Here is a 22566-nt window from a genome sequence, read left to right as displayed (position 1 = left end):
CTAATTTAATTACCTCTACATCCTTCAGAAAATGAAAAGGTGTTTTGGTGAGGGAATTTATTTGTTATGGTTCCAGTAATGCCAGAATTAATACTAATAATAAAGACTTTCTGCTATTTGATTTAATAATGTAATGATATTAGTTGTGTTACCACCCCACGCCACTAGAAGCAGTATCAAGCCCCAAAAGATGCGACTCAGGAGCAGATTCAGAAGAACACAGAAAGCTACAGATTCAGTTAAAAATTGTGAGCTGAAGTAATAATAGAGAGAAGATCAAATATATGCTGAGAGTGAAAATTCTTCCTAAAGGTGAAATATATCACAGATTTCAAAGGAAAATAAAAATGCGAGACTGGATAATATAGGAAATAGCGCCCCCTTCACTTCCGGAGTGCAACGGTCCTTTTCCATATGTCAGACTGACAGCGGTCTGTCCCTCCCCTCCTGTTGCTGCAGCAGGTGGAGTTGCATCAACCTGTCCTACCCTTGTGGTAATGCGCATATCGATCTTCATACTGCCTTCATCTGGATGCTTATAATTAATATGAATTTATGATTTTTTATTGCCAGTCTCCTCAGGCTGACGTGAAGGTCCACAGATGGTTCCGACGGTCTAGCCAGAACCTCCAATCTGGTTAACTGGACCAGAACACAGCAGAGCAGAACTGGAAGCACTAATATTCATCCCGTCTGAGTCACAAGAACCAGAACCTCATTTAGCTAACATAAAACCCAACAGACTGAATGTTGGACCAGATCATCGAGGTTCTGTCGGTTCTGTCGAACGTTCTCTTTTAAACCCGACCTCATTTTTGAGCAACGGAGAAAAGAAGTAGAACAGTTCAGAGGAACTCCGACCTCCTGCTGACTCGGATCATTTCCCCCAGAGCCGATACCGATTCAGAACTAACCCTAACCCACCGGTTCTGGATCCGGTCTTGTGTCTCCTCCGCTGAACAGGTCGGGTCTGGCTGAGGACTTTCAGGTTCAACCATAATCTGTGTGCGTGAAATGCGACTTACAAAACCAGTTTTCTGATCTTTTTCTCACTTTTCCTCATTAAAATGAATAAAAAATAAATATTTTCCAGAGCTAAATCTTCTTCCAATCATCTCTCCTGGGAGTTGACCTGAATTTACATTTAATTAAATAAAAAATACTTTATTAGTTCCAAGGGAAATTGAATGTTGTAACTCATACATTTGGATTCTCAGTGTTGCTGCTGTTGGCAGGAAGAATCTCCTGTAGCAGTCTGTACTGCAGTGACCCTGAAGAAGCCTCTGACTGAAGACACTGATTAACACGACGTTCAGGGTCGGCCATCATTTTCTTGATTCTATGAAGAATCCCTCTTTGCATGATTATCACCAAAGATTCCACAGTCACAGAACAGAACCAGAACAGAACCAGATCAGAACCAGAACAGAACCAGATCAGAACCAGCCTTCCTTATCAGGCTGTTGAGCCTTCAAGAAGCTGGAAAACAAAATGGCGGCTCTGGTAGAAACTCCGATTCTCCAAAAGTTCCGACCAGTTCTGCTGGTTCAGACCCAGTGTGGTTCTGAACAGACAAACTCTGGGACTCTGCTTCAGGTTGAGTTTATTGGTTCCAGCTTCAAACAGTAAAAGTTTTTCTTCACAACATTAAACATCACACAGACGACCTTTAACCTCTTCACTTCATCAGCTGGCGTAGGGGCGCTGTTGAGGCCAAACAGGTCAACTTCTGATCAGTAAACTTTGATCAATGAAAAGTAACGACATGAATCACAGAGGTGAACATGACCTCACATTTAGTGTTTTTAATGTGCTTTCCCTCCATCTTTGCCCCCCTCCTTCAGGTACAGCAGCCAATCAGAGGCTCCCTGAGCAGCACTGACGCCTCATTAACATCCCTGCAATCTCATGGTCCACATTTAGCTCCGCCCACCTCAGTAATAAAAACAGCAGCTCAATAATTGATCCTTACTTGACTAAAACTACAACACTGAGGCCTGTCCGCGTCCATGGCATCAGGCAGCATGGAGGCCGTCAGGTAAGGCAGTGGCGGCGGCTGCAAGGCCGATGGCGGCGCCAGAAAAATTATCAGAAGATTATCTTTAAAATAAGATTCACTGTAAAAATTTACTTGATCTTTATCTGAAAAATGTAAACAGGAATTAAAAAGAGAATAAACGTGACTGGGTGGAGCTAGTCTATCCTGTCTGGTGATTGGTTGGTGGCTCTGCTACCCACCTGCTAGCTACGGTTGCCATGGCACTAAAACAAACATGTGATCCTCAGGTAATCTGCGCTCTGATTGGCTAAGAAATCTTAATCGCTAACCTACAGTATGATCGGACGTCACCATTGCGATGGCTACCGTGGTAAAGGTGAAGCTAGCTAGTGGCAGTGCTCCGTGATGTCCACCACCACCGCCTTCTGCCAGCTGAACAGGAAGTAGCCCATGCCGGCGCCGGCCGCCACGGCGATGCACAGGTAGGCGTTGTAGGTCATGAAGAGAGCATCAGGACGTAGCTCACCACCACCTGGACGATGTGCAGCGCCGTCTGCAGGAAGTGGGCGGGCTTAGCATCCGCTGCCTGGGGAGAGGAGAGCAGTTTGCTAGGAGCAGGACAGAACAGGAAACTGCTGCAGCAGGGGGTGGAGCTTCATGCTGACCTCATATTACTCTGAAAGAAGCCCCGCCTCCTAACGCATTGGTGAGGACTAATCCCCACCCCATAACTAATGTGCGTGGGCTCTTTGAAGATCTATTGGAATGACAATATCCTGTACATTTTATTTCAGCGTTATTCCATCTAAATCGTCTCAGTGCTGCCATCCGGTGGTCACACGGCCACACGCTCTGCTGGCTGGAACTGCAGGCGAAGCCATGATGATCAAGGGGGAGGGGCTAATGGCCACCAGGGCTGCTCAGGGCGCAGATCTCCATGCAGAGCAGGGCGCCCCCTACTGGCCCAACAGCACCAGAACCTGCTGGGTTACCTGCATGTGGATCCTTAGAGAACAGGCTCCGCCCCCTTGAGGACTTCCTGTTTGTCACTGAGCTGACAGGAAACATAACACCGCTCTCTCTCTCTCTCTCAGTGTGTCTCTCACCCCACCGTCTTGTGCGTCTCCATCAGCATGGTGCCGTCGGCTCCAGGTAGAGGCATGGAGTTGTAGCGGACGTTCACCTGGCTGCGCCGCAGCAGGATCTCCCTGCCGATCTTCAGGCCCTCGTAGAGAACGGCCAATAGGAACACTCCGACGCAGGCACCGAACATCTCTGATTGGACGACAGGAGGGGGCGGGGTTAGTGCCGGGACAGACAGGAAGTGGTGTTGGGTGGAAAGGATACTTGCCTCCAGGTGAGTTGATGACCAGTTGGGCGAACAGCAGCTCCACGTTCTGGTAGCCGAAGTAGAAGGTCATCGCCTAGGCAACCAGAAGAATCATGTGACCCCAGCGGTGACCCCAGCAGTGACCCCAGCAGTGACCCCAGCAGTGACTTGACTCACCATGCTGTGGCCGGCGTGGCCGCCGCCGTCGCCGCCGTGGTCGTGGTCGTGTACGGTGGTGGTGCTGATGCTGGGATGGACGTGGTCCGTTGCCATGGCACTGTGGTTCATGTGATCCATGGTTGCTAGGAAACAGACATCATCAGTTCACTGCGCGCGCCCCCCAGAGCGCGGTACTGCAGATGGTTCTGATGGACCGGCCCGGTTTGGAGTCAAGGCGACAGGACCGGGAGCACCTGACTGCAGGTGAACTCACCTGTGCAGCGCTCTCTCTCTCTCTCTCTCTCTCTCTCTCTCTCTCTCTCTCTCTCTCTCTCTCTCTCTGCACAGACGGTCGCTCGTCCAGACCGACTCACAGTGACAGCTGATGACATCACAGTCTGCAGGCGTAACTATGGCAACGCCAGTGCCAGATATCCTTCTGTAATCTGATTGGTCGCCGGGCCCCGAGGCCACAGCGGTCAGAACCGACCAATCAGAGCCCATCGATTAGTGCTAATGATGTTAGCGCTAGCAGGAAGGTCAGTGGTTGCCTGTCAGAGTTTTACCTCCACAGAGCCACAGGTTCTGCTGGCTGGACCAGGACCAGAACCAGAACCAGAACCAGAACCCTTCTGGTTTGACATCCACCAGTTGACCAGGCAGGTCAGAACCAATGAGCTTCTGAACAGAACCGGCAGGACACGGACCAGAACCCAGGAAAAAGTCTAGTTCTGTTGGTTCGTCTGAATCTAAACCTAACAACATTCCAGGGAGGAATGTGGGGAAAAAACAGAACCGTCCAGAACCAATTGGAAAATACAAGCTGATTTCCAGAATGACCACTGGAGAACTGGACCCCAAATGAATCACAGAATTGAGCTTCCTGGGACAGAACCAGAACTAGAACTGACCCGGTTTTAGTCAGAATCCAATCCAGTAGAAACACAATGCATTATGGGTAATGAAGTTCCTGCTGAGCCTTACCTGGAGCAGAGAGAGCTGGGCGACCAAGGCACTGAAGACACTGGAGGAGAGAGAGAGGGGCGAGCTTTAAATCAGCACAGACAAACAGCTTCAGCCAATCAGAGGCCAGAATGATCCTATGGCAGCCAATGAGCTGCAGTGGGCGGAACCCCGACTGTTTATGGTTCTACAGCCACAGTGGATCGGCATCAATCATTAATGAACACAGCAGAACCAGAACCAGAACCAGTTTTTGAATAAAAACAAGATCCTGTGTTTCTGTGATGCTCCACTCTGACCCAGTATTGAGCAGAGCAGCGTGACAGCTGCAGCAGGAAAACGTTTCAGATTTAGTTCATAAACATGAACAGAATGAAGAATTACAGTAAGGGATCAAACTGGGTCGGACCGGGTCACAGTGTTCTGTGGATGGCCACAATAATCAATAAACCAATTAATCATATGAGAAATTGAAACGTCTTCAGTCTGCTGTTTTGGTCTCAACTCGCTCTTATTCTGAAGAATCATTTTGTTTCAAAATTCATTTTTTGATGTTTTGTTTATTAATTTGGACATTTAAATGTCTTCCAGACCCAGAGTTAAATGTTAGACACAATTTAAAGTTTATTGATCTGTATAGTATTACATCAGTTTGAAATGTTTCCTAAACAACAATATTATTGCCACTTAAAGGTCAATTTATCATCCAGCACGGTCTGTCACCATCACTCAGGGGTGTTCACTCCTGGTCCTCGAGGGCCGGTGTCCTGCAACTCTTGGTTGTCTCCCTGATCCAACACACCTGAATGCAGCAGCTGAATCACCTCCTAAATACAATCAGGTTCTCCAGAGTCCTGCTAATGACCTCAGTATTTGACTCAGGTGTGTTGAAGTAGAGATACATCTAAAAGTTGCAGGAGACCCTCCAGGACCTGGAGTGCCCAGCCCTGACTCAGAACCATCATAAGTGATGGTTTGACCCCACATGAACTGGGGTCAAGGTTCATGTGCTGAACCATGTTGAACTTCCTTATAGCGGCGCCGTCTGCAGCCATAAACGTTTAAAATAACCCAGGAGCCACCAATATGGCCGCCCGACTCTGTCCTCATGTTCCACCCTCATGTTCCACCCTCATGTTTCACCTCATGTTTCACCCTCATGTTTCACCCTCATGTTTCACCCTCATGTTCCACCCTCATGTTTCACCCTCATGTTCCACCCTCATGTTTCACCCTCATGTTTCACCCTCATGTTTCACCCTCATGTTTCACCCTCATGTTCCACCCTCATGTTTCACCCTCATGTTCCACCCTCATGTTTCACCCTCATGTTTCACCCTCATGTTTCACCCTCATGTTTCACCCTCATGTTTCACCCTCATGTTCCACCCTCATGTTTCACCCTCATGTTTCACCCTCATATTTCACCCTCATATTTCACCCTCATGTTTCACCCTCACGTTTCACCCTCATGTTTCACCCTCATGTTTCACCCTCATGTTTCACATTCAGAAATATGTGGGAGTGGAGAACCAGCCAGAGTCGGTGCTAGGTTATCACAATGATCAGTCACCATGACACCGCAGATGATATACAGCTCTACATTATGATGCCACCAGGTGACCTTTGACCCCATCCAATCACGGAACAGATAAATGAGTGGATGAGACAACATTTCTGAACAGAAACAAAAGAGGAACAATCTAGAACTTTAGATCTAGAGCTGTAAAGCTAGAGCTATTGATCTAGTTAAAAAATCTAGTAAGCTTCAGTTCTTCCTGAGACTGGAGATCAGGCTGACCTCTGACCTCCAGAGCCACGTCAGGCCGGTTCCACAGTGGGCCTTCTAGCAGAACATTTCCAGAACCAGAGACCTAAAGAGAAACTCGTCCAGCTTTGATTCCTGCAGCAGGTCTGATGACAAACCAACGTCCAGAACCTGCAGCTGGAGTTCTGACCAGAACCAGGAGGATGGAGACACCACCTGGTTCTACACCACCCGGTTCTACACCACCCGGTTCTACACCACCCGGTTCTACACCACCTGGTTCTACACCACCCGGTTCTACACCACCCGGTTCTACACCACCCGGTTCTACACCACCTGGTTCTACACCACCCGGTTCTACACCACCCGGTTCTACACCACCCGGTTCTACACCACCTGGTTCTACACCACCTGGTTCTACACCACCTGGTTCTACACCACCCGGTTCTACACCACCTGGTTCTACACCACCCGGTTCTACACCACCTGGTTCTATACCACCCGGTTCTACACCACCCGGTTCTATACCGCTGGTTCTACACCACCTGGTTCTATACCGCTGGTTCTACACCACCTGGTTGTATACCGCTGGTTCTACACCACCTGGTTCTACACCACCTGGTTCTACACCACCCGGTTCTATACCGCTGGTTCTACACCACCCGGTTCTATACCGCTGGTTCTACACCGCTGGTTCTACACCACCTGGTTCTACACCACCTGGTTCTACACCACTGATTATACCGCCTGGTTCTAAACTGCCTGGTTCTACACCACCCGGTTTTATACCGCTGGTTCTACACCACCTGGTTCTACACCACCCGGTTCTACACCACCCGGTTTTACACCACCGGTTCTACACCACCTGGTTCTACACCACCTGGTTCTACACCACCTGGTTCTACACCACCTGGTTTTACACCACCCGGTTCTACACCACCTGGTTCTACACCACCCGGTTCTACACCACCTGGTTCTATACCACCCGGTTCTACACCACCCGGTTCTATACCGCTGGTTCTACACCACCTGGTTCTATACCGCTGGTTCTACACCACCTGGTTGTATACCGCTGGTTCTACACCACCTGGTTCTACACCACCTGGTTCTACACCACCCGGTTCTATACCGCTGGTTCTACACCACCCGGTTCTATACCGCTGGTTCTACACCGCTGGTTCTACACCACCTGGTTCTACACCACCTGGTTCTACACCACCTGATTCTATACCGCTGGTTCTAAACTGCCTGGTTCTACACCACCCGGTTTTATACCGCTGGTTCTACACCACCGGTTCTACACACCCGGTTCTACACCACCTGGTTCTACACCACCTGGTTCTACACCACCTGATTCTATACTGCCTGGTTCTAAACTGCCTGGTTCTACACACCCGGTTTTATACCGCTGGTTCTACACCACCCGGTTCTACACCACCTGGTTCTACACCACCAGTTTACACCCGTTTCTACACCACCCGGTTCTACACCGCTGGTTCTACACCGCCTGGTTCTACACCACCTGATTCTATACCGCCTGGTTCTACACCACCTGATTCTATACCGCCTGGTTCTAAACTGCCTGGTTCTACACCACCTGGTTCTACACCACCCGGTTTTATACCGCTGGTTCTACACCACCTGATTCTATACTGCCTGGTTCTAAACTGCCTGGTTCTACACCACCCGGTTTTATACCGCTGGTTCTACACCACCCGGTTCTACACCACCTGGTTCTACACCACCAGTTCTACACCACCGTTTCTACACCACCCGGTTCTACACCGCTGGTTCTACACCGCCTGGTTCTACACCACCTGATTCTATACCGCCTGGTTCTACACCACCTGATTCTATACCGCCTGGTTCTAAACTGCCTGGTTCTACACCACCTGGTTCTACACCACCCGGTTTTATACCGCTGGTTCTACACCACCTGGTTCTACACCACCTGGTTTAAACTGATGCTAGTTTATAAATCACTAAACTGATTACAGATCTGCTACTGGAACCAGAACCAGAACCAGTAAACTGCTGCAGCTATGGATCAGATCAGCAGAGTGTGCTTTGATCATCAGACCAGGTTTTCAGCAGTCGGATCAGAACCAGCGGGGCTCCAGAACCTCCCATTGTTTCAGAGGAACCAGGTGGAGTCTGGACTTCCTGCAGCCCGGCGCCAATGGCCCAGAACAACAAAAAGCCAGAGGCCCGGTCCAACATCAGAAGGGCTCGGCCCGGTTCAGATCTACTGCAGCAGAACCAGGAGGTCACAGACTGGGTCAAAGTTCTGGATTCCTGGAAACAGAGAAAATACAGCAAAGTACTACAGTACTACAGTATTACAGTAGTACCCACCTAACCCTACAGTACTGTAATACTATTCCTATAATACTCCACAGAACTACTGTAGTACAGCACAGTAAGTATAATATGCTATTATACTACAGTAGCTATAGTACTGTATAGTACTACGATTGTACTGTACTATAGTACAGACTAGAACCCCAGGGTTCTACCAGTGAACTGGGTCACTCTGTTCTTCATCCTCCCGATAACTGACCCATCATCATCATCATCATCATCATCATCATCATCATCATCATCATCATCATCCTCCTCCTCTCTGAGTTCATGTCCAGCCTCTGGTTCTGGTTTTCCTGTAGACGTTCTGGATAAAAAAAACAATCTGCTGTGGTTCTAGTCGGGGTTTGTGGACCATCACAGAGTAAATTGGACCTAACCGGGACAGACTGATGCGGGTCCAGAACCCGCCTCAGAACCATCAAAGGCTGGAAACCAATTAAAGAGCTCGCAGGTGGATTTTCAGCAGCCGAACCGACCTTTGGACCTGGCCGGTTCTGATGATGTAAAAACTTCCTATCTCTCTTATCGGTACCGGAACCAGAACTGTGAGAAAGTTAGAGTTTCATCTGCGGAGTCCGGTTCCGCTGCCCCGGGTCAGACCAGCATGAAGCAGCAGAGGTCACTGGCACACCAGCCGAACCAGAACCAACGCCGAACTCACCTGGAACTGATCCCCGAACTCCTGCTGGGTCTGCTCCCGGGTTCCGAACCGCAAACACGAACCAAAACACGAAACCACCAAAAACAGAGACCGAGGTTTTACTTAAACTTCAGAGCGGAGCCGCTTCCGTCCAATGCGTCATGACGTCACTTTGTGGCGTTTAATCTTCTCCAATGAACAGGGGCGGAGCTAAAGAGGCAGAGAACATATTTTACCCAATTAGAAAGTGATTTGCACTGTAAGGGGCGGGACTACTTTTCGCCACGTCAACGTCCTTCTCTTTCAAGAGAGGTCACGTGATTTTCTACGGCTTGAGTAAAAATATTTTATGGTAAAAAATAAATAAATAAATGTTGCTGAATAATTCAGTTAAAATTGGTAATAAAAATTATCAGGAAAAAATATATTACAGTTACATTAAATCAAAAATAATTTAGAAGACATCCATCTCTGTTGTTTCCTATGTTTGCTGTGACCTTGATTCCAAATAAAATTATTAATTAATACTTTAACTTTCAGCTAGACATTCTTTTCTGTAAGCGTTATTAAATCAAACGTAGTTCAATGAAAATCTGTGGAGTTGAATTTCAGGTTACTGTCAGACCTGCAGTATCTATGACCTTTAAAACGGTTTATCAGCTGTCTACCTGCTCAGGTGTTCAGGCTGCGGCCACGTGCCGCCGCCTCAGCAGGTTCAGGTCTTATCGCTGTTCCAGCTCAGCTGTTTTTGCTTCCTGCTTCGACCTGTGAGCAAGGAGAGCAGAAAGGGTTTTGGCTGCAGCATGCAGAAAAGGGCGGGGACGGACCACTGTCAGTCTCAGACTTTATATGGAAATGAGACTATTGCATTCCGGAAATGAAGGGGGCGCTATTTTCACAATCACTAATACCTTAAAGAAGCGGGGATAAGAGGTGGATTGGAAGAAGTTTGAGAGGTTTCGCCACTGACATTCGGAACGATATTCATAATGGAACAAGAATAAAGTCAGCAAAAGGTATTTTCTACCTTATTAAAACTTTTCACATAGTAAATCAAAACGCTTTTTCTAGATTAGGTTGAAAATATAATTGACAGCTGCAAACGAGTGAAATTTGTAGTTCTTACAGGGGAAGGCTAATTTTAGCATGTAGCATAGCTAATTATTTCCGTGCAGGGCACCATTAGATAAAAATCGAAAAGTAGAAAAATGTATAATTGAGAAATGTATTTTATGCCCCAATTTTTATTTTCATTATACTGATGCACTTATCACTTTGCAACATTGGGATCGGACAGAAAATTGTTCCCGTACTGTCTGAAGACAAATACCGCTGTCCCCTTTGCTCATACAGTGCGGAGGAGTCTTAAAGGTACAGAACCACATAGCAACAACTGCTATGGTTCAGCATAACGGTATGTAAAACTACACTTATGAATGTTTATTTTTACATTCTTATCAGTTTTCTAGTGTTTTTATTTATTTTTAAAGGTTAATATTTTTTAAATATGTTTTTGTACACCAATGTTACATTTCTTGAAAGTCTAATATTTTTTTTATAAGCTAACAGCTTTTTTTATAAACTAACAGCTTTTTTTATAAGCTAACAGCTTTTTTTTATAAGCTAACAGCTTTTTTTATAAGCTAACAGCTTTTTTTTATAAGCTAACAGCTTTTTTTATAAGCTAACAGCTTTTTTTTATAAGCTAACAGTTTTTTTATAAGCTAACAGCTTTTTTTATAAACTAACAGCTTTTTTATAAGCTAACAGCTTTTTTTATAAGCTAACAGCTTTTTTTTATAAGCTAACAGCTTTTTTTATAAGCTAACAGCTTTTTTTATAAGCTAACAGCTTTTTTATAAGCTAACAGTTTTTTTATAAGCTAACAGTTTTTTTATAAACTAACAGCTTTTTTTATAAGCTAACAGCTTTTTTTATAAGCTAACAGCTTTTTTTATAAGCTAACAGCTTTTTTTATAAACTAACAGCTTTTTTTAGAAGCTAACAGTTTTTTTATAAGCTAACAGTTTTTTTATAAACTAACAGCTTTTTTTATAAGCTAACAGCTTTTTTTATAAGCTAACAGTTTTTTTTATAAACTAACAGCTTTTTTTATAAGCTAACAGCTTTTTTTATAAGCTAACAGCTTTTTTTTATAAGCTAACAGCTTTTTTTATAAGCTAACAGTTTTTTTATAAGCTAACAGTTTTTTTTATAAACTAACAGCTTTTTTTATAAGCTAACAGCTTTTTTTATAAGCTAACAGCTTTTTTTTATAAGCTAACAGCTTTTTTTATAAACTAACAGCTTTTTTTATAAACTAACAGCTTTTTTAGAAGCTAACAGTTTTTTATAAGCTAACAGTTTTTTTAAAACTAACAGCTTTTTTTATAAGCTAACAGCTTTTTTTTATAAACTAACAGCTTTTTTTATAAACTAACAGCTTTTTTTATAAGCTAACAGCTTTTTTTTATAAACTAACAGTTTTTTTTTATAAACTAACAGCTTTTTTTAGAAGCTAACAGTTTTTTTTTATAAGCTAACAGCTTTTTTTAGAAGCTAACAGCTTTTTTTAGAAGCTAACAGCTTTTTTTAGAAGCTAACAGCTTTTTTTATAAACTAACAGCTTTTTTTATAAGCTAACAGCTTTTTTTATAAACTAACAGCTTTTTTTATAAACTAACAGCTTTTTTATAAGCTAACAGCTTTTTTTTATAAACTAACAGCTTTTTTTATAAACTAACAGCTTTTTTTAGAAGCTAACAGTTTTTTTTTATAAACTAACAGCTTTTTTTAGAAGCTAACAGTTTTTTTTATAAGCTAACAGCTTTTTTTAGAAGCTAACAGCTTTTTTTATAAGCTAACAGCTTTTTTTATAAACTAACAGCTTTTTTTATAAACTAACAGCTTTTTTTAGAAGCTAACAGTTTTTTATAAGCTAACAGTTTTTTTATAAACTAACAGCTTTTTTTATAAGCTAACAGCTTTTTTTATAAACTAACAGCTTTTTTTATAAGCTAACAGCTTTTTTTATAAACTAACAGCTTTTTTTATAAGCTAACAGCTTTTTTTAAACTAACAGCTTTTTTTATAAACTAACAGCTTTTTTTATAAGCTAACAGCTTTTTTTTATAAACTAACAGCTTTTTTTATAAACTAACAGCTTTTTTTAGAAGCTAACAGTTTTTATTTATAAACTAACAGCTTTTTTTAGAAGCTAACAGTTTTTTTTTATAAGCTAACAGCTTTTTTTAGAAGCTAACAGCTTTTTTTATAAGCTAACAGCTTTTTTTATAAGCTAACAGCTTTTTTTATAAACTAACAGCTTTTTTTATAAACTAACAGCTTTTTTTAGAAGCTAACAGTTTTTTTATAAGCTAACAGTTTTTTTATAAACTAACAGCTTTTTTTATAAGCTAACAGCTTTTTTTAAACTAACAGCTTTTTTTATAAGCTAACAGCTTTTTTTATAAGCTAACAGTTTTTTTTATAAACTAACAGCTTTTTTTATAAGCTAACAGTTTTTTTATAAGCTAACAGTTTTTTTATAAACTAACAGCTTTTTTTATAAACTAACAGCTTTTTTTATAAGCTAACAGTTTTTTTTATAAACTAACAGCTTTTTTTAGAAGCTAACAGTTTTTTTATAAGCTAACAGTTTTTTTATAAACTAACAGCTTTTTTTATAAGCTAACAGCTTTTTTTATAAACTAACAGCTTTTTTTATAAGCTAACAGCTTTTTTTATAAGCTAACAGTTTTTTTTATAAACTAACAGCTTTTTTTATAAGCTAACAGTTTTTTTATAAGCTAACAGTTTTTTTATAAACTAACAGCTTTTTTTAAAAACTAACAGCTTTTTTATAAGCTAACAGTTTTTTTATAAACTAACAGCTTTTTTTATAAACTAACAGCTTTTTTTAGAAGCTAACATTTTTTTTATAAACTAACAGCTTTTTTTAGAAGCTAACAGTTTTTTTTATAAGCTAACAGCTTTTTTTTATAAACTAACAGCTTTTTTAGAAGCTAACAGCTTTTTTTAGAAGCTAACAGTTTTTTTAGAAGCTAACAGCTGCCATCATAAGTGGGTGTAGAACCCAGAGATGATACTGTAATGATGAGCAGCACTACAATGTATTTTTAGTAACTGTGCAGCAACTACACATTTAAAAGTAACAAAGTATTTTGTGAAATGGCTATTATTAAGTACTGTTTTACTGATTATAATATTACCCATTTATTTCAGCAGACTTATAAAAATGAAGTTATGTGCACTGTTAGGTATTTTAGTACAAGACAACAAATTAAGGTTAGAGGAAACCTAACATAAACAACATTTATCGTGTTTTAATTCTTTTATGGATTAAAATGTGATCTTCATTCAGTTCAGTTACTCGCATTATGTTGCATATCAACAAAATTAACTCAAGAGTATAACATTTGGAAAAATAGTCCTAATTATTTTTTTTATCAAAGTTACAGAGTAATTGAGTAAATCTGATTAGTTAATCTTTGGCTGTTCATTTTGTGCAGAACATATATTTGTTATCTGGAAGCCATTAATTGTTAAATCCTACAAAACAGTAACAACAATGTTAAAGAATCTGCAGTGATTAATTCAAACATGCCTTTTGTTCTACCAATCATTTGTATATTTCCTGGTGTGTAATAACCTTTTTCTTTTATCTTAGTAGCTATTAGGCTGAGTCCTCACTCTGTTCTGAGTGAGAATGAATCACATCTTGTTTAAACATATCTGCAATGTATATAAATGTTTTTTAATTTTATTCATTTCTTTTTTTAAGATTCATTTATAATCATGTCATAGCCATTCTTCCAGTATGAGTCTTGCATTGCACATGTTTTTTTATTATTATTATTTTCAGATGCCTTTGATTGCACTGGAAGCTGTTCTCCAGGAGGTGATTCTGGCACAGGGAGGCACATCTTCCCTCACCTTGGCATTGACCTGCAAGTGCTTAGAAGCCATTGTGTCTGACCCAGTTTTCAGGAAGAAGACTCACTTTGCTTGGCTAGATGGTAAGGACCTTTGACTTTTTTCACCTAAAACATGTGAAATTAGATTTCAACTACATAAAATCAGTTTTCATCAACAGGTGAGATCAGCTGGGTGACATTTTCAGACTCATGCAAGGCAGAAAACAGGATTCCTTTTGCGGTTGTAAGATGTTCTTCCTGCAACCGGCAACATAAAGACTGTGTGGGCTTCACTGGACATGGAAGATGAGAGTTCCCTCGTTACTACTCTGATGGCACATCTGGACACTGCCCTGAATGCCAGTACTGAATGCTAGGACAATATTAGTTGTTTTCTGTAGTTTTTCACACATTTCAGTTGTCACACATTAGTTTTAGATCATTTATGCTGAAGCATATTTGCCTTTTGACTTGTTCAGTCATTCGTTTTCATGTGTTATTTCAATATTATGTACATTTTTGAATGTTCCTTTTGTTGTAGCTCAGTTGATTTACATTATTTAGTTTTTAAAGAAATGATGTTATATTGTGGCTGTATTTTGTTGGAGAGAGTAGATCAAATAAAGTAGTTGTAAATATATTGTAACAGTGTTGTTTAGCAATTGGATCACCTTGTTTTAAAAATTTGTAATACATGCTAAGTTAATACTTGCAATATTTTATATGTGTAAATGCAATGTTTCCTATACTTTTTAAACAATAACTGGAATCATTACAAATGTTCTTTACAACCTGACATACGGCTAAGTTTGTTTAACAGTCAGAATCAACTGTTGTTTTATAATAAAGCAAGAACAACAGAAACATTGTTTAGTTACAGAGTCATAATACAAACATAAGACTAAAGGTGAGCTGAGTGAAGGTGGAGACCAGGTGGAGGTGATGGAGGCTCAGGTGAGGAGCAGTTGCACATCAAGCCGGAGTTTGTGAAGAACGGAGGAGATGAGACCGGCGCCGTGATCAGAGGAGACGGTTACAATTTACACATAGATTTAATTTATGTATCCAGTGAATTTATTCAAAAAGGTTTTCATAGAGAAAACCAACAGCGAGTCATTCTCTCTGGCAGTTACCAGCGCAGTGTCTACTGCCAGGTCCGAAGGTCATTTCTTATCAAATAAAGTTTCTAAAACCTGCTTTCTGTGAGTCTTTCCAGGTTGAAGCTACATTTAAAGTTTTAAATGAATCACTTTGGGTTTTGCAACAATTGCATATTTAAGGTCTTTGGGGCGCAGTTTATGAATCAATTGCAATTGGTAGAATTGATTTTGAATTTCTAAACAGAATAGTGGGACACCAATCAGTTTAGACATTATGGTAAACAATGATATAGTCGAGCTTGTTTAGAAGTTCTAAAGTCATTTGTTTGTAAATTATATCACAATGTGAATAATAAGAAAAATACTTGGCAAATAAAACAAAAGTGTTCTGTGAATGGATGAACCCAGTTGGCAAAAACTGTTGACTAAATGTTTTACCGTTAGTCAACGATTTTGACTATCGGCCTCTTTTCCATCTAGTCCTTATTAAATAAGGCAAAGGATATTATATTTTAGATTTTAACTTATTTATTTTAAGAGTACCATTCACAACATCAAAATCTATTATTTGAACTTCAACACCAGCAAGTATTTGTTTATATCTGTTTTCTGCGATGGACTGGCGATCTGTCCACTGCAGCAGCTCTCATCACCCACTGCACGGATAACCTGAGAGTAAAATCATTGATGGATTGATAAATGTGTTCTTAATGTAGTGTACATTTGTCTCTAAAATGTTAATTTATGTTTTATGACTTTTGTTTGGGAAAGTTAGGGTGTAAGGATAGATAAATACATCTCCATAATGATTCCTTACTATTGCTTATTATAGATTGTTTGTTACTGATATAATTTTAACATCCGAAAACAAAGATTTAATAAAGATCTAAAAATAAAAAAGGGACATACCACGTGACAGACTTACCACGTGACAGATATACCACGTGACATAACACCTGGTATGTCATTTCCTTACTGTTTAATTTGTAGTTAATTTGTAATTAATTTTAAATTTTAAAAGTGTTATTGGGTGTTTTGAAAGGCGTTGTCAAATAAAATGCGTTATTATTATAATTATTAAAACACGACTGGTACAGGAAATGGTGTCACTGGCGCCCCCTTCATTTCCGGAATGCAATAGTCCCATTTCCATATAAGGTCTGAGACTGACAGTGGTCCGTCCCCGCCCCTTTCCGCATGCTGCAGCCAAGTGTACTTGGAAACATCTGCAGCTCCGCCTGGCGGATCACAGACGAACTGTAGCCTGCAAGGATCCCCTAACCCCTAACCCCTAACCCCTAACCCCTAACCCAGGGTTCGGCAACTTAACATGTTGAAAGAGCCATATTGGACCATAAAACCAAAAACTAATCTAGTGCCGCAAAATATGAAAAGCCTCATATCAGGCTAATAGTGAAGGCAAAACAGAATTATCAAAATGACTAAGTGTAAACATAATTAGCATTCATGATCAAATGTTCATCTTCCTGCTGTGCGTCCTGGACGGAATGACGCACCACGTGACTCTGTTGTACGACGGCGCTTTAAGTTTAGCTCCCATTACAAGATTAATGTTTATGTTTCGTTGCATTGATAAAATTAAAGAAATGAAATAAAGAAATCTAATTTTCTTTAATGTCATTTTTATGATGAAGATCAACAGGAAAAAGTATTTTTTTTCTTTTGGAAAATCTGCTCCAAATGCATTTTGCATAACGACAGTAAATAATCACGGTAAGTTAGGGTTAGGTAGAACAGCAACGAAACGGAACGGAACAAAACGGAACGGAACGAAACGGAACGGAACGAAACGGAACGGTACGGAACAAAACGGAACGGAACGAAACGGAATGGAACGGAACTAAACGGAATGGAACCAAATGGAATGAAACGGGCTTCACGTGCCGCTGATCTGGGCATTAAACGGAGAGCAACAAAACAACCTGCAGCTACAAAATAAAAGTATATGAAATGAAATGGCTGCAGTTTGTTTGATTTGTGTGGAAATGCCAATGAGCAACAAACACATGAATGTCGTTAAATATATGGAGAAAAAACTCACTAATGATGCATGAAACAGCCGCCTTGTTCCTAAATATATGTGCCAAAGGCAGGTGTGAAATGTCTTCCACACCCCGGATGTCTCAGGCACAAAACGACACTTTGCACCCGAACCGCTGCAGTCCGGCAGGAAGCTGAGCTCTTTATCCTGCATGACGCTTTATGGGACAAACCTGCAGGTCCAACAACTGGACGATGTCTCCTCAGTCCACCACACCGTGGGTTGTTAGCTCAACTTTCTGCCTGCCACAGCCTGCGACCCAATCTTTCTTGAAATGTTGTGTTTATGAAAACGTTAAGAATGATTGTCATGTTTGTCCTCCAACAGAAACCAAAGTACAACAAAAACATATTTCCCACACTCATCTTTTTCAAACATTTTGAAATGTGTGGGAGCCGCGGGTCGCGCGGGTCGCTGACGAGCCGCGGGTCGCGCGGGTCGCTGACGAGCCGCGGGTCGCGCGGGTCGCTGACGAGCCGCGGGTCGCGCGGGTCGCTGACGAGCCGCGGGTCGCGCGGGTCGCTGACGAGCCGCGGGTCGCGCGGGTCGCTGACGAGCCGCGGGTCGCGCGGGTCGCTGACGAGCCGCGGGTCGCGCGGGTCGCTGACGAGCCGCGGGTCGCGCGGGTCGCTGACGAGCCGCGGGTCGCGCGGGTCGCTGACGAGCCGCGGGTCGCGCGGGTCGCTGACGAGCCGCGGGTCGCGCGGGTCGCTGACGAGCCGCGGGTCGCGCGGGTCGCTGACGAGCCGCGGGTCGCGCGGGTCGCTGACGAGCCGCGGGTCGCGCGGGTCGCTGACGAGCCGCGGGTCGCGCGGGTCGCTGACGAGCCGCGGGTCGCGCGGGTCGCTGACGAGCCGCGGGTCGCTGACGAGCCGCGGGTCGCGCGGGTCGCTGACGAGCCGCGGGTCGCTGACGAGCCGCGGGTCGCGCGGGTCGCTGACGAGCCGCGGGTCGCGCGGGTCGCTGACGAGCCGCGGGTCGCTGACCCCCATCTCATCTCATCAGGACTGGAAACAGAAAGTGAAAACCAGGAAACTGGGGAACGTCATGATGCACATTGAGCCAATCAGATTCACTTTAATGTTCCATCATCACAATCAACACAAAGTCACATGGTCACAAACAGGAAAACATTGTTGTAATAGCAGAGTTTCACAATAAGAGTGTCTTCTCCAGCCAATCAGGTGTTCCTCATATCAGGAGATTCTGTCACGTGATTGGCTGGATTACCAGACTTTTATTTTGTTAAATTCCAGAAGAAACAAACTTTATTTTGAAGTACAAATACTTTGTAAACAGCACAGGAACAGCAACACTAAGCCCCGCCCCTCAGGGCAGCGGAGCCCCGCCCCCTCAGGGCAGCGGAAGCCCGCCCCCTCAGGGCAGCGGAAGCCCCGCCCCCTCAGCAGCCGCCACGCGTAGTTGGCGTGAAACTCCGGCTGGATGTCGCAGATCCGCCGCAGCAGCTCGTTCAGCACCGTCTCACGGTTACCGCGGTAACTGTCCTGGATGCGAGCCATCCTCTCCGCCGTGTCGCGGTCCACCTCCACGGCGCTGTTACCATGGGAACCGAGGGCCTGAGAGGGTCAGAGGTCAAACAAGTTAAAAACCAATGGGTCAGGTCCAGATCAGAACGGGTCAGAACCAGGTCAGAACCGGGTCAGAACCGGGTCAGGACCAGATCAGAACCCGGTCAGAACCGGGTCAGGTCCAGATCAGAACCCGGTCAGAACCGGGTCAGGTCCAGATCAGAACCGGGTCAGAACCGGGTCAGGTCCAGATCAGAACCGGGTCAGGTCCAGATCAGAACCCGGTCAGAACCGGGTCAGGTCCAGATCAGAACCGGGTCAGAACCGGGTCAGGACCAGCTCACCGCCGCCTCCTTGTCTTGAACTCCTTCTCGCGCTGCAGACGGTACTGCTCGATCTCGGCCTGCGCCTCCTCTTTGGCCTGCTTCAGGCGCCGGTTCTTCCCTGCACACAGAACAAAACCCTCAGAACCAGAACCAGAACCAGAACCACAGCAGCTTCAAGCCAACCAACAGTTTCATTTTTCCTCAAAAGACCCGGTCCGGTCTGCGGTTCCGGCCCAGTAGAACTGGGTCAGTGAGCCAGAGGAAATGTTCAAACAAACTTCCTGAGCACCAAAATAAAAGTCCTTTAAATAGTTGGTGAGTAAAATAACCGTCATGGATTCCTCAGCAGGTTCCGGTTCTCCATTCAGAACCTCTGCATCAACTCAACTGGGTCGGAACCGAGCCCTGCTTACCGAACCAGCCAATCCCAGGACATCACGTGATGTCATCATCAGAGGGAACCGGACAGGAACCTCTACCGTCCTGACTGGGCCCTTCCGATGGACCGAGCCGAACCGATCCGGTTCTGGTAGTTCGGCCCATGTCTCAGTCCAAGAGCACGGATGGTTCAGTGCAGAATACCCTCCAGAACCGGACAGAACTGCATAAACTGTGAGCCGACGAAGCAAGGGTACTTTTTCGTTTCAGAAACCGGTTCCGGTTCGGTAAAATGTTCCGGTTCCGACCGCGCAGCTGATGATAAAAGTTAAATGCGCTGGTTTTATCACCGAGTTCTGCAGCGACCACCTGAAGGAGTCCACTGATCGGTCCTAGCGGGTCCAAACGGGTCCAACCAGACCCACCGAGACCCCGGCACCGAGCCCCCGCTGCCCGGTACCGGGTTCGGCTCTGACCCAAACGCTGCAGCCCCTCAGCGGACCGAAAGTTTTACTCACGTTTCCGGGCCTCCGTCACCTTCTCTGCCGCTCGTTTCTCGGCCTGCAGCAGCTGCTGGATCCCCTGAGACTGACTCGCCATGGCGGGTCGGAACCGGGCCGAACCGGGACGGAACCAGGAACAGAACCGGGAACGGAACCGCAGAAAATCAGCGAAACGATGAAGGTCGTGAGAAGGATGCAGCTTCCTCTGCAGTCAGCTGATCTGCGTCACAATGCGGAGCGTCACGTGACGCTCCGCATTCCGATGACAGCTTCCTGTTGTCATCGGAACCGGAACCGAACTCGATGGGTTTGGGGAAGTGGCTTTTAATCATCATTTTGCATCGCAATCATTGAAATCAATCACTTTTTCCCAAAAATGTTGTTTATAATAATTTCTACTTTAAAGTTATTTTTATTCTATTGTGGCCAGAAAAACCAAAACACATTCAGTTTTGCTGTGTTTACGGCAAACAGACTGACCAGCGTGGGGTCACCATGACCAGCGTGGGGTCACCATGACCAGCGTGGGGTCACCATGACCAGCGTGGGGTCACCATGACCAGCGTGGGGTCACCATGACCAGCGTGGGGTCACCATGACCAGCGTGGGGTCACCATGACCAGCAGATCTGTTATGAGATCTGATGTGTGAATTATAAATTGTTCTGATTTTGTATTATTTTTTGTCTCATCTTCTAGCTTCAGGTGGGAATATTTCTACGACAGGTTCTGGGGGTCACTGGGGGTCACTGGGGGCCACTGGGGGACCAGCAGTCTTTAGATGCTCCTGGACAGAATAATGAGTCATCGAGGTTCTGGAGAACCGATCCACACCAGGAGGTCATGAAGACGTTTCATTCCAGCGTTTTGTCCCAGTGGTTCATCTAAAAACTGCAGGACACTTTGAGGACTGAACTTTGACCCTGTGTTCTACGACTTCACTCCAAAGTAGAAAAGATATGGAGGCCCGACTGGGTCAAAAAGCAAGAAGCTGTTAGAGGAAAGCCTGAAACGTGAGACTGAAATGTTTCAATGTGAGACATTACAGAGTTCTACAAGCTGCAACAAAGTTCTCAGAGACACTCAGAGACACCTGGACACACCTGAAGACACCCAGAGACACTCAGAGAGACCTGGACACACCCGGAGACACTCAGAGACATCTGGAGACACTCAGAGAGACCTGGACACACCCGAGACACCTGGACACACCCAGAGACACTCAGAGACACCTGGAGACACTCAGAGACATCCAGAGACACTCAGAGAGACCTGGACACACCTGGAGACACTCAGAGAGACCTGGACACACCCAGAGACACTCAGAGACACCTGGACACACCCAGAGACACCTGGACACACCTGGAGACATCCAGAGACACTCAGAGACACCTGGACACACCTGGAGACACTCAGAGACACCCAGAGAGACCTGGACACACCCAGAGACACTCAGAGACACCTGGAGACACTCAGAGACACCTGGACTTATCAGTTCGTTCATTCCTTCAGAACTTGGTTTTGTGTGTCTTGATCCTTGGTGCTGATATTTCCTTAATGTCATTGAATGCAACGCTTTGATCGAGTGAGACAGGCTGAGTTTTTGTATGAAGAGAAATAAAACAGTTTTATTCGCAAAGACGCCTCCAGATGTCATCCTGACAATAACCCAGAAATAGAGCAAATAGTTTGGATGTATTTTCATTTCTTTCCTTCTTACAGGAAGTTTCTGTTTATGGATGGAAAGAGAGGAAAACCTTCAGCCTGTTCAGCTTTTACATTTTGAACACAGTCTGATATGAATTTCTGTCCCAAAGAAAAAGATGGAAAACTTCACATATTTAGCAACCAAATATTAACATACATGGAGAAACCTGACATAATCCTCACATTCCAGCAGCAGGTGTCATGAATGAACTGATGAACTGATGAACGAACTGATGAACGAACTGATGAACGAACTGATCGCTACTTTAGAGGGACGTCCTGCATGTCCCTTGTGGGGCTCCGTAGTCTCATCCTTCTGCTGTTTGTGGAAAATTAAAGTTATTTATTATCCAGCAAATGTGACCCATTTGTGTCCATACTGGGCCCAGTTCTCCCAACCAACCCAGACTCACTGGATGAGAACCAGAACCAGAACCAGGCCTGAAAATAAGTTTACATTTTTATGTATAAATAAAAACCTTCATACATTACTTTGGACTAATTTATGGAAATAAGTCATAATTTATAAATAACTTCCATTTTATTTACAGATAAGTTGGAAATTATTTATGAATAACTAGTTGCCATGCAGCCAATCAGAGCCCTGCTGGTTCTGACCCGTCTGGTTCTGCTGATGTCTCCCAGCAGGTCTGGACTTTGACTGGGCCGTGAATCTGGGGTGACATCACTTCCTGTCTCTTTCTGACACCATATCACAATAAAAGCCTTTTTCCTTTAATGGCAGCAGCAGCAGGTCAGAATTACTAGTGAAGAAACCAATGAAACCATCAGAGCGACTGCA

General features: G+C 43.9%; 1 protein-coding gene and 1 pseudogene across 1 annotated transcript; both read right to left on the bottom strand.

Moving 5' to 3' along the window:
• Positions 1-1678: 1678 nt before the first annotated feature.
• On the bottom strand, positions 1679-9999 carry LOC129356182 (high affinity copper uptake protein 1-like; annotated as a pseudogene).
• An 8591-nt stretch (positions 10000-18590) lies between these two features.
• atp6v1g1 (ATPase H+ transporting V1 subunit G1) lies at positions 18591-20316 on the bottom strand. The gene is given in 4 exon segments (XM_055025803.1): positions 18591-18899; positions 19196-19209; positions 19212-19295; positions 20074-20316. Coding segments are annotated over 4 exon segments (489 nt in total). The 5' UTR covers positions 20156-20316.
• Positions 20317-22566: the final 2250 nt, after the last annotated feature.

This window comes from Poeciliopsis prolifica, unplaced genomic scaffold (genome assembly GCF_027474105.1).
Source record: "Poeciliopsis prolifica strain line A6 unplaced genomic scaffold, Auburn_PproV2 SCAFFOLD160, whole genome shotgun sequence".
NCBI classification, from domain to species: Eukaryota; Metazoa; Chordata; class Actinopteri; order Cyprinodontiformes; family Poeciliidae; genus Poeciliopsis; species Poeciliopsis prolifica.
The sequence above is the reverse complement of the archived record's forward strand: the minus strand, read 5'-3'. Positions and strand labels throughout refer to the sequence as shown.